Genomic DNA, 12,858 nt, shown 5'->3' with positions numbered 1-12,858 from the left:
AGTCATTCTTTTACCTGTTTTACAGTATGTGGTCTGATTACAGTACATCATTGGTGAAGATTTTATCTGTGACCTTTATGGACCTCTGCTGGCAACAAACAGAAACTGCAACAGCACCATCAGCTCAGAGTGGAGAACTGGGAACTACAGTACAGTGGTCATTATGAGAACATATAGAGTATCGGTTTACTTGGATTTGTAGATGATGGGGTTAAAGGCGTATTCCAGTAATTTAGTGTGACACTTTTGTTAAGTGTGTGAGCAAAGCAATTTGTTTTTATAGAGCACTATTTGGTAAACTCAATGTGCAGTTCAGTGCATGTGCAAGCACCCACCCAAAGACAGCAGGGAAACCACAGACATAAACTGTACAAAGGCAAGGGTGCAAAGAGGGGAGGGTGAAGCAAGTGAGCTACATCCTACACACTGGATCCTTAACTGAAGGTTGAAATAGAGGAGTTATACTTGTAGGGCAGTTTACGTTACATTCAGTCAGAACTTTTAATGGATTTGAATACTTCCTCCAGCAGTTCCTCTTGGTTGTCGCAGATCTCCTGCCTGGATTTAGTTAGTCTGGACCATGCATGCACATTTATAGGCATCACATGTATTAAGTTGTACTGATGCATGCATTTGCTTATTAATTATAAAAATCCTGCTGACTGCCTGAGATCAACATGCAGGTTATACAAACAAAGAGTAGTTTGTCAGTTATTTGTAAAATCATTGATTGCAGCTATTTTCAAAACCATAGAAAATAAATATATAAACAACAAAAACTTGAACTACTGTGGAATATGATGATTTTATTAATCCCATAAATATTTACCAGCAACCTACATTCGCGGGAAATATCAGATGAGGTGTGGCACATTATTCCACTGAGAGGGGTGCCCGCGTTATTAAATGGTTTTCTCTGTACAAAATACGCTCTATAGTTTATCAATATTTTTGTAAACTTTTTATTCTACATGATATCCACTTGATATATTTATTCTGATGTTCGTATTTACTCCTGAAATACTGCAGTATCTACACTACAATCACACATCCCCCTGCTGTAAAAGCGCTACTTTCGTCGACCTAACTGGCGCGAAATGACTAGCCCCGCCCATAGTAAAACCCATACCCAAGTTAGCCGAAAATGGCGGATGTAAAGTGATATTGGCTTCACAATAAAACACAACCCCAACCTCTCAAGCCAGCTCTCCCGCGTAACGTTCGGGGAAGACGTTTTACTTTGAAAGGTACCGTGTGGACATACGTTGCTTGTTTCTAGGAGCTTACCTTGTTGTAGGACACACACTGTGTTCACTGCAGAGGATCAACGTGGACTTCAAACTAGTCATTTTATACATATTTGCACAGTTTTAGATGAGCAATATTTTCGGAATTTATTCCTATATCCGCGGTCCTGCACAGCCGGAAACGCCATTATAGCCGCTAGCTAGCTCGGTCGGTCGGTTAGCTCTGACTCGTCGCCAGGAACCTGCTTGTGTAACTCGCAGAAAAGTTGACACTGCTTTGTCGAGAAAAAAATCCCTTTTTCTGGTTAACTTTAAAATCTGGAATTAGCCACGTTAGCCCTGTCGTCTGCTTCGTTTTTGGCAACAATGAGCTGGTAAGTTAAATAATATTGTCTTTAATTTCCTTGAGATATAAAGTATGTCTTTGTAACAACGTGCTGGGACTCTTGAGTATTTACCCATCTGCTCCAGAAGAGACCACTGAGGATATGTCTGATGGGTTAATGGGCTGATTTCCATGTGTATATGTCATTATTACAGGAATGTATTTGTTGACACTGAAAGTTGTCATAGTTAAAGCTGCAGTAGGTAACGTTGTGTTCCATTAGCTGGATCTTTCACTAGATCTGCTATATACAGTAGAACAGTCAGTCAGGGTCCTCTGGCAGATTGTGTCACAGATGATCTAACTCCTGTTGTAGTGAAAGTCTCTACACTTATGGCAAAATAATTTCTAAAAGTCACCTACTGCAGCTTTAATGTACTGTGTCTATAACGTTGGATGTTAAATACCCACCGTGTGTTACATACAGGCTGTACAGGTCGTGTTTGCTAACGGAGTGCTACACAAAAAGGGTTTGAACATGTGAATGTAGTTAGACCTGGCTCTCTTGAAGCCACAGTCTCTCTCCTCTCTCCCCCCCAGTTGATTTATGTTCTTCCTTCCGTTGACAGCGCAAAGGAAGAGACTCGGAGTGCGTCCCCTCACTGCCCCAAACCGGATGAATCTGAGGAGCCGCTGGGCACAGCCATGGAGACTGGAGCTGCAGAGGGTCAGTCACACAGGAGCCCAATCTGTGGCCCCAGACTCACTCACTGGGGGATTTCTGAGCTAATCCGCGTTTGATTAATGAAACGTTGCTTTCATGTCATTTAAGGTTGAGATAATGGAGCTATCTAATTAAGGCAGATCAACTTTAAAAAAAGCTATGAAACTGTTTCTGTTAGCAAAAACGAATGAATGTACGGATGTAGGGATGACCCAGCTTGACTATCACTGTTGTTTCTTTGAAGATGTCAGTGTGAAATCTGAGAATATGAAGTCTGAAGTGCTCATCACTAAGGAAATGGAGGAGGAAGAGAAGCAGCTGATGGAGGAAGGGGAGAGGAAAGAAAAGGAGATGATGGAAAAGGTCTGTTATTCCCCCTTTTTCTTTTCCAAAAACTGTATTTATAGAACTGGATCATGTTTAGGGCTGGGAATTGAATGTTTAGACAACATTTGACAACTTTAGCTTCCTTTGTTAAATAAAAAATGGTTTAGGTAGTCGAACATTGTCCTTTTGAGGACAAAGTACAAAAATGGTATGGTATAGGCCGGAGGTTGCGTTACACTTTCTTGTTGGTCGTCATTTTGACATACAGGGTTATGATCAGGGATGCTCGATATCGGCTTTTCTGCCAATATCCGATATTCCGATATTGTCCAACTCTCAATTTCCGATACGGATATCCCCCGATACCGATATATGCAGGCTTTTTACACCAAAACTGTAACAACATAACATATCTTGTTGAATTATTATTTTTATAATATTTAATTATATATATAATAATTTATAATAATTTTATAATAATTAATTATTATTGTGGAATTAACACATTATGCCTAATTTTATTGTGATGCCCCACTGGATGCATACATAAAAGTAACATGTCTTTCCAAATGTAAACACTGTCTGTGCACAATAAGAGAACAACTTCAACTTTCATTGTATTAATACTGAAAAGAGCGCTAACGCTAATCGCTAGCTAAGCACTAGCTTTGGTTAATGTGTTTGTGTTAATATTAAAATCATTCAGCTTTAAACTGTTTGCTTGTTAACCACGGTTAGCAACCAACCAGTCAAGCGTGTAGTTGTTGTTGTTATACGTCATCTAGCGCGCGCCGGTAAACGTCCCATGCTGCGTTCATGCAGGCTCGGAAATGCTGAAGCCTACAGAACAAACATCGGTTATAAAAACCCGATACCGATAATTCCCGATATTACATTTTTTTTGGTGAATATCGGCCGATAATATCGGAGAGCCGATATTATCGGACATCCCTAGTTATAAAAACTGTTTTAAATGTATTAAATTATCCATCTTTTAAAAAAAAAAAAAAAAAAAATGATGATGAGACATACAGCCTATTTAATAGAATTAAAAACTAATCTTGTCCAGTCTGTCATTAATGTCTGGTTATCTTTGCCACAAGGCCCGGGAATCATTGGAGAGGGATTCCCATGACATGCGGTTCAAGAGGCTGCAGCATCTGCTCCAGAAGAGCAACATCTACTCTAAGTTCCTGCTGACTAAAATGGAGCAACAGCAGAATGAGGTGAGAACACGTGTGAAGCACTAACTACCTGTCCTGCCTTTGCACCGACAGGCTGAATCACTACTAACGCTCTTTCTGTCAACGATTCCAGGAGAAACTCAGGAAGGAGAAACTTGAAAAGAAGGTGAAGAAGGTGAGGAGGAGAGATTTACTGAAAGATTTTAGCTTAGCATTAAAGTATCTCATACTTCCTATTCATAGAAATATATTTGTCTTTTAGATGCCGAACACAGCTAGTGCAGAGCCTGAGAAAGGTGAGTAGATCTAATATTTAGATTATTTTTTCATAAAAAGTTAATCCTCCAATAAATACTGACATTACAAACTAACAGTTTAATGCTAAACCTTGTTATGTACAGCACATGCAGGGTCTTTAAAACTCTAAAATCTAATAATTTTAGGCCTTACAATGTCTTAAATAGGATTTTGACAGGTTTTAAAAATTGATTGGGTTAATGAAGTTAATGTTACTAGTATAAAGTTGCATTTTCACTCTCTTTTTAAATGTGTTTTTGGGAAGAATTAGTATTGATGATTATGTAACAGCTACCAAAATGGAACCAGTACAGATTTTCCTTCATATCCTTTGTACTTTTATTGGCAGAATGGATGTACAATAGGTCTTAAATTACATGCATAAAGGTCGTAAAAAGTTGAAGCCTGCAGAAACCCTGGTTCTGTAAGCTTCAAATCCAAATGTGTGTAACAAGTGTTTGACTCTATTCTCTGTCGAACTAGATAAAAAGAAGAGGAGGAGGGATGAAGACTACAAAATAGCAGATGTCATGTCAAAAGAAGTAAGGTCTTATTTGACTTTTGTCTGTTTTTGCAGATTGTCAGATTTTACTGATCTGCTCACACTGGTTCTGCTTGATTTTGTCTTCCAGGAAATTATGTCGCAAGCTAAGAAAGCTAAAGTGGAGGAAGCGGTAATGGTTCATTTTATTTTGACATATTGATAATCTAGAAGGGATAAGGGGGGACACTATGGGATAGATTTTAAATAGGATAAAGATAAGTAGCCATTAGTCATTGAAACCAACACATCCAACCATACATGTGCATATCAACCACTTGCTATCAGGACGAGGGACCGACCCAGAAGAAGCTTGAAGCCGAGGACATCGAGAAGATGAGTGATTCCAACGAAGACATCAAGAACCGCCTGTCGGAGACGGTGCGGGACAACGCCAAGCATCTCCTGCATCCAAGCAGGAAGGTGAACGGCCAGCCAGTCCCCGCCCAGCAGCCGCAGCACTTCACTGGAGGGGTCATGAGGTGGTACCAGATTGAAGGCATCGAGTGGCTGAGGGTCAGTAAGGCTTGACCAGCAGTGATTATTTGTTTGTTCGATTCCCTACCTCCCTGTGCCAAGTACACAATGTTTTAATTCAATTCAATTCAGTTTTATTTGTATATCGCCAACACATAACAGAAGTTATCTCAGGACACTTTTCAAATAGAGCAGGTCTAGACGGAAAAAACAACTGAAAAGAAGTTGAGTTTCAAAGTTAATTTTGACCTTGGAAACAGTAGTTGATAAAACAGTCTCACCTCCGGGTCCGTTAGTAGCTGTTCAGGAGCTTTTTTCAGTTGTAATGATGTTGTAGATGTCCAACTTTCCATTTTTCCTGAGCTCTTTAAGGACGTCCATGTTGGCACAAAGGTGGAGTTTCAAGTTCAGTAAAGTTTGGCAGCCAGGCCATATACAGTATATCCCACGATGTGTTTCACTGTGCATTTCGTTGAACAAGATCTGTCTGCCGTAAAAAGCAGTTTAGGCATATCCAAACTAAATATAATAAACTAAAAAGAAGTCAAATGATTTTATTTTTATTTTTATTTATTTGTTATTCTGTAATGCTGTCTTGTCACACATTTCTTGCAGTTTCAGTTTGCACATTGTATTTTGCCATAATGAATTTTTTATTAATTATGAAGCCTTATGAAAAACTTGGTTTGTTTGACTCATTCTCCTTAATGACAGCTAATCTAAAAGTCCTATTTCCAAGTGTCATCTCAAGAAAAGCAGCAGCAGTTTTATCACATTTGCTCCGTAGACCGCCACACTCTGACTACTGCACCTCGAATACGTGTCTCTGTATGGTGTTCAGTGTGTGCTATGGGCACCAAATGCATGACTGCTTTCTACTTCCATCACTTCCTTATTGAATACCCACTGTATCAGTCTCCAGCAGTAGAAGCCACTGAAGGCCTGGTGTTCAGTGCGCCCTGAGTGTAAAGCAGCAGCCCGTGTTCCCTCTGTGCTCTCAGATGCTGTGGGAGAACGGCATCAACGGGATCCTGGCTGACGAGATGGGACTGGGAAAGACCATCCAGTGCATCGCTCACGTTGCCATGATGATAGAAAAGAAAGTGATGGGCCCCTTCCTGGTGGTGGCCCCTCTCTCCACTCTGCCCAACTGGATCAACGAATTCAAGCGCTTCACACCAGAGGTAGGAGAGTTGTGTTAGTCCGACTGGTCGCTGAAACTCGTCCAACTGACCAGTGAAGACCACAGTAATGAAACAGCATTAGGCAGCTAAGCTTCACTGCTGATTGGACAGGATTGTATTGTGAAGAATAGTCTTCACATTCACATTCAGATGATTTCACTGATTCAGACTGCAAACCTCAACAACTAGCTGTGCTCTGAGTGCTGAATGACGTTGTCTGACCACTGTCACTGAGTGTGTTAATATCTGTTGTAGTCTGAGCAGTGTCGGGTTTGTTTCCCAGGTATCTGTGCTGCTTTACCATGGCCCCCAGCCGGAGAGGGCCAAGGTACTGAAGCAGATCCGCAGGCCTCAGGGGCCCCTCAACATGTGTCCTGTGGTCATCACCTCCTTTGAGATCTCCATGATCGACAGAAAGTTCCTACAGGTAGGATCCCTAATCCTTCTTTACCAAACAATTAAGCACATACTTACATATAACTGAAACATGCAGCTTTTACAGGGAGTTTTGTATTCATGGCAAGTTTATATGCAGATAAGTTGTTTTGGTAGTCCTGAAAATGCATTAAATCACGATGCATGACTCCTTTTTTAATGGTTATATCCCTGTCACAGAGACACCCCCCTACAGATACACAGTTGCCTGTAAATGTAAATATATGATTTATAATATATGGAGGTTTTCAGTGTGTATCAAGCAATCGTGCACGCTTCTGTAAGTGAATATATAAGAATGTCACAGGTATATTTAGACATTTGTATACACAGGAAGCTTATGCAAAAGAAAAATATTCAGATCTGTGAATTTGAAAATACCCCAAATTACACATTATTCATTTGTAGATAATGTAATACACTTGTCACCATGTTAAGTCTAATTTCTCTCAATACTCAACACTTCCAGCTCTTATTCTGAATGTTAGTGAAGTTAGCAAAACTACTTCGGTACCAGACGCTGGTCCAACCCCGTCTGCTGCTGGCCAGTTTGGCTGACAGAGGATTTTAGAACAAAAATCTGACCAGGAGGCACTCTTTTTCTGCACATTTATTTAGCTGATGCTTTTATCCAAGTGAGTATTGTATATGAAGCCAGGCTGCGTGTGTTCTCTGCTCCAGCGCTTCCAGTGGAAGTACCTGATCGTGGACGAAGGGCACAGGATCAAAAACCTCAACTGCCGGCTGGTGCGGGAGCTGAAGATGCTGCCCACTGACAACAAGCTGCTGCTGACTGGCACGCCGCTGCAGAACAACCTGGCTGAGCTCTGGTCCCTCCTCAACTTCCTCCTGCCAGAGGTCTTTGATGACCTCAAGAGGTACGGAGCCATGTGATTTTCTGCAGTTCTAGATAACAAGAGTGCTTTTTATGCAATTCTGTGTGTAATATGTTTTTTTTAACAATAGTACATAAGAGGCTACTTCTTTGACAAATTCTGTTTCCTTCTCCCTGACGCTTAGCCATTATTCTATTAGCCTGCTGGTTTTAAATGCAAAGTTTACTAGTGGACCCCATTAAAATCAAGAAGGCCTGGTGGGGTCCCGACCACTGGAGTCCTGTTTAGAACAGATAATCAGTTCTTTGTTTCACTGGAATTAAGCTACAGTGCACTCTGCTGATGAACGTTTGTACATTAGTTAAAGCAAATACATTTAACCGCAGTTGTTTGGTTTAATTAATGTGCATTTAACCACAAACTCTAACAGGGGGAGTCCACTGTTTTTTGGTGTCTCTCATATCTGAAGGGCAGTCTGCACACTAATTTAGGACCAAATCACCTTGTGTAGATACCAGCTATATGCATTTAGATGTGACATGTATGTTCATTTATGTAGCTAATTGTTCAGGTTGTCGACGTGTTTTCTGTGTAGCTTTGAGTCGTGGTTTGACATCGACACCCTCGGCGAGGCTGAGAACGTGGTGGCTTCTGAGCGCGAGCAGAACATCCTGAGCATGTTGCACCAGGTCAGTCGTCCAAACCAGGGGTTCCTAACCTTATTCTTCTAAGGGAGGCCTTTTCTATCGTTGAGTAAACTGACAATATTATGGATATTTTCTATTGTATTAAACACATACAGAACAACTGATAAACCCAAAGATTGAACAGAATAAGGTGGGGAACCACTGCTCCAAACCACCACCACACAGAGCAGTCATGGGAGACCCACTTTCCATCCTATGATGACTCAGACAGAAGCACATGCCACATGAGAGACTTAGCACAGACATGTATATAGAATTTTCTCATAAAAAGCATTTAGGAAAGGTTTTCTCTGGTTTCAGATTCTGACTCCGTTCCTGCTGAGGAGGCTGAAGTCAGATGTGACGCTGGAGGTTCCTCCTAAGAAGGAGATCATCGTTTATGCTCCTCTGACAGCCAAACAGGAGTCCTTTTACACTGCTGTGGTCAACAAAACCATCGGCAAGATGCTGGGCCAGGAAAAGGTAACGCCATGTAGCATTCACTAAAATGGTGACATTGTCCTGATTGTGAAAATGTCTCAGGGCTTTCCCCACAGATACAGTGCCAGCACCAATGTCCCCACACTGTTAAGACTGAAAAACTGGTTTTAAACGTGGTGTTTAACAACAGATTTATCTATTACATTTTTTTGCCAGGCTGATATATCAGCCGATTTCTTGGTCAAAATATATTTTTGAAACAGGTTTACGAGATCTTCAAAGTGTTGTTTTTGTTATCAGTTGGTCTCTAAAGTGGACATTGCCATTATTCTTATTCCTATTTACATGTCTTTATATATATTTAACCAAATTGTCACTTTAATCACCATCAAAAAAGTGATTGAAATTGTCTGCTCTCTTGGTTTACTCAGGTGGAGGCTCCTGTAGCGTTGACATCAAGTGGCAGGCCAAAGCGTCGCAGTCGAAAGGTGGTGGACTACAGAGAAACCAATACAGAGACCCCACATGACCTGGAGAAATATCTGGACAGGGTCCGTAAGGAGCTTGAGCAGAGGTCAGCACTGTACACACACACACACACACACACACACACACACACACACACACCTCAACAGTGTGTTGTAGCCTTTGTTAGGAAGTGCTGATTATTTAACAAACCATGTTCTGAAGGCATGTCCTCTACAAACATGATCAACCTGTGGCTGTGTAACCACCTGCTCACATCTTCCTGTCCCCTCTAGCGCCCCTCCAGTGCTGGATGTCCAGAGCCCGCTGGATGCCCAGATCAACCTGAGGCTGCAGAACATCCTCATGCTGCTAAAGAGATGCTGCAACCACCCCTACCTGGTGGAGTACCCCCTCGACCCTGCCACACAGGAGTTCAAGGTACCCCACAGTCACCTGTGCTTCTTTGATACAGTACTGCTTTAGGTGCTGTAGAACTTTGGAGTATCCCCGATGTCCCCAAACAGAAGGAAGGAAGAATGTGTTTCAGTAGTGATAAAGAAGTGCAGTTGTATGACTCATGTTAATTGTGTTTTTCTTGTGTTTTGTGTTCATGTCTTCACATCCTGTATCTGTGCGGTTGTCCTCGCTGCAGATTGATGAACAGCTGGTGCAGAGCTCTGGGAAGTTTCTCATACTGGACGCACTGCTGCCTGCACTGAAAAAAAGGGGACATAAGGTGAAACACAGCACACCAGGAGCTAATATCTCTCTATATGTTAAAACTGCATCATTATTAGCAAAGGTGGAGGATTAATGAAATCCAATAAACTAACTAGTGGCTAGTAGCCCTGCTGAGTTGGCTCCAAAGTACTTATATTTCACACCTGGTATTTCTGACTCTTATGCGTGGCTGGTTGTTGTCGTCCAGGTTCTGATCTTCAGTCAGATGACATCAATCTTGGATATTTTGATGGATTACTGCTATCTGCGGGGCTTCCAGTACAGCCGACTGGATGGCAGCATGTCCTACGCCGACAGAGACGAAAATGTGAGTTTTACACTGCGCAGAAATGCTTCTAACATTCTGAGCATGTCACTGTGGGATGGCTCTGTGAGTATACCAACTGCTGCTTCTCCCACAGATGACAAAGTTTTCCAAAGATCCAGAGGTGTTCCTGTTCCTGCTGAGCACCAGAGCAGGGGGACTTGGGATCAACCTGACAGCTGCTGACACCGTCATCATCTTTGACAGTGACTGGGTGGGTGAAGATTAAAAATCATGTATAATAAACCAAAACCTTTTTACCCTGCTGAGACTTCCCTCCACGTGTATCGTGTTTAATTAATGTGTGGTGATGTTCCCTTCCCCTCCCAGAACCCCCAGGCAGACCTGCAGGCTCAGGACCGCTGTCACCGCATCGGGCAAACCAAACCAGTGGTGGTGTACCGCCTGGTCACAGCCAACACCATCGACCAGAAGATCCTGGAGAGGGCCTCGGCCAAGAGGAAGCTGGAACAGATGGTCATCCACAAGAGTGAGTGGCTTCACTGTAATGGGATATTGAAGGTTGCCCATAAGCTAAGGTTGATCCTATCTTGTGCCATGTGTTGAATTGGCAGCACTGGACTGCACGGTCTGAAAATGTTTTCCAAATTCTGACTTTAGATTATTTTCATTTATTGCTTTGCTCCACAGATAAGTTCAAAGGTGGGAGGGCAGAGCTGAACCAAAGTAAAAGCTGCATTGATCTGGATGAGCTGATGGAGCTGCTGAAAGCCAGAGGAACTGAGAAGTAAGAAATCATCGTCTACTCCAACAAGTTTAAATGTTTAGAGAGTGTAAATGAGAACTGAAAATAGGTGTGTCCTTACTGTGACTCAACAGAAGTAGAGTGTAACATTTAACTGTAACTTTGGTCCCACTCAGGGAAGTGAAAGCATCCAGGGGAAAGGTGATCAGCGACAAGGACCTGGAGGTTTTGCTGGATCGCAGTGACTTGCTGGGTGAGGAGATTTACTGAATTATTGCAGGACGACACAGGCCAGACTAGTCTTATTAATTTGGTCTCTCCCACCAACAGTTAACAGCATTACAATCTGAACATAAGATGTCTGCAGTGTCCTAAATTGTCTAAAATCCAATAATCAGAATTTTAGGCCTTAAGGTGTCTTTAATGTGACAGGTCTTAAAAATGTATTTGATTAATGACGTTAACATTACTTGTATAAAGTTACGTTCACACTAAGGAAATGGTTGAATATGCATTCATTATTGCGATCGAAACTTCCTGGAGAGACAAATTTTCATTCAACATAATGAATAATAGAAACATCTAAAAGGCTTGTTAGTCCTAGTCACAGAAACCTTTTATCACTACCTGTCATGGTATCTAGCCAAGCAAACAGTTTGTATTTATTGTGCAAACAACACTTGTCTCTAATAGCTCTTTTTAATCTCATAGTTCCATGTACTGTGGAGCCCGCTTAGGCTAAGGTTGCCCTTACAGTCTTATCTAAGGATGCCGTAGAAAATAATGAGTTGCGTCATCAAATCATCATAGGGAACTGAATTCATGTATTTTGTATTTTTTTCAGACAAGGACAAGGGGAGCAAGAAGGAGAAAGTGGGAGTCTTCAGAGTGATTGATGACAAAGAGTCATCAGAGATCACGTTGACCTGAGAGCGCTTGAAATATTCAGATATGAACTTGTGACCACAGTCCTTCTGCTGCATCTGGATGGCTCCCAACCACTGTCTCTGTTAGCAGAAATGTAAAGGAAACATCCTGAAACTACTGTTTGTAGACTTTGAATAGTTTGTTGTTGATTTTTTCTCTTTTACTTTCTTTACTGCCTTGATAGTCCTGTTTGAGCTTCTTTGTTGTACTGTTTTTGTGTTGAACATAGTCTGTGGTGTTAAATCACTGAACCCTTTAGAGATTTTACAGTCAGTGGGGTGTTTGAAGGCTGTCAGTGACATTTTGATCATTGCCACGGCAACAGTTAAAAACAAAAAGATTCAGTCTACCCATTCTTTAGCTTATTTTCTCCCTCGAGCACTAGAACATTCCAGTGAAACGCACAACTCAAGGTTATTTTGTTCTACCTTCGGTCACACTGCCCTCTGACTGTTAACATGCACAGGGTCTATGCATCTGTTCAACAAGACAAAGCTATAGTGACACGGTCCAGTCGGGTTAGTTCTCAGATTGTCATTAACAATGTTGTAATCAAAGCACTTTCATGTTCTTCCATGTCTTTTTATATAAATAAACTATGATTTGATAACTTTGACATGGTTTTTTTCCCAGCATTCCTTGTATTAAGAAGGAATGCTCTTCATTTTCCTTGAACGCATACACTAAGCTCCAAAAAATTTTATATTATGTTCCTTTTGTCAGCAAAGTACAAATACTTAGTTACTGTACTAAAGTAGTTTTCAGGTATCTATACTTTTTGCTTTTACCTACATTATTACATTATCCACAGATATTTACACGTTCTGCTCATTGCATTTTGAGGCTGATTATACATATGAAACAATCAACAGTAGCCTACAATGGAAACAAAACAGTTGTCACAAACACAACTTCAAAAAAACCCACACACCCTAACTAAATCATAACCACAGTGGTGTAACATCAGAAAATGGTTGAATCTCAACTAATGAGCTGTTGAAATGTTAC

At 41.3% G+C, this 12,858-nt stretch overlaps 1 protein-coding gene across 1 annotated transcript; it reads left to right on the top strand.

Annotated features, from left to right (window-relative positions):
- The first annotated feature begins 1,269 nt into the window (after window positions 1–1,269).
- Window positions 1,270–12,460, top strand: hells (helicase, lymphoid specific). Its single transcript, XM_051423039.1, has 23 exons — window positions 1,270–1,621; window positions 2,202–2,299; window positions 2,541–2,659; window positions 3,727–3,849; window positions 3,941–3,982; window positions 4,070–4,103; window positions 4,588–4,646; window positions 4,737–4,778; window positions 4,934–5,161; window positions 6,124–6,306; window positions 6,590–6,733; window positions 7,423–7,619; window positions 8,173–8,266; window positions 8,585–8,746; window positions 9,136–9,278; window positions 9,466–9,610; window positions 9,825–9,908; window positions 10,101–10,220; window positions 10,315–10,431; window positions 10,548–10,707; window positions 10,869–10,965; window positions 11,100–11,176; window positions 11,768–12,460. The coding sequence occupies exons 1-23, from the start codon at window positions 1,614–1,616 to the stop codon at window positions 11,851–11,853; spliced, it is 2,562 nt and encodes an 853-aa protein (XP_051278999.1). The 5' UTR covers window positions 1,270–1,613; the 3' UTR covers window positions 11,854–12,460.
- Window positions 12,461–12,858: the final 398 nt, after the last annotated feature.

The sequence above is a fragment of the Dicentrarchus labrax genome, unplaced genomic scaffold, assembly GCF_905237075.1.
Source record: "Dicentrarchus labrax unplaced genomic scaffold, dlabrax2021, whole genome shotgun sequence".
Lineage (NCBI taxonomy): Eukaryota > Metazoa > Chordata > Actinopteri > Moronidae > Dicentrarchus > Dicentrarchus labrax.
This window is presented reverse-complemented; position numbering and strand designations above follow the sequence as displayed.

Excerpts from the sequence above, each read along its gene's own strand:
- hells (XM_051423039.1), top strand. Across the intron at positions 9,909-10,100 it reads TGAAAAAAAGGGGACATAAG|GTTCTGATCTTCAGTCAGAT; the intron begins GTGAAACACAGC and ends GTTGTCGTCCAG. Across the intron at positions 10,966-11,099 it reads AAAGCCAGAGGAACTGAGAA|GGAAGTGAAAGCATCCAGGG; the intron begins GTAAGAAATCAT and ends GGTCCCACTCAG.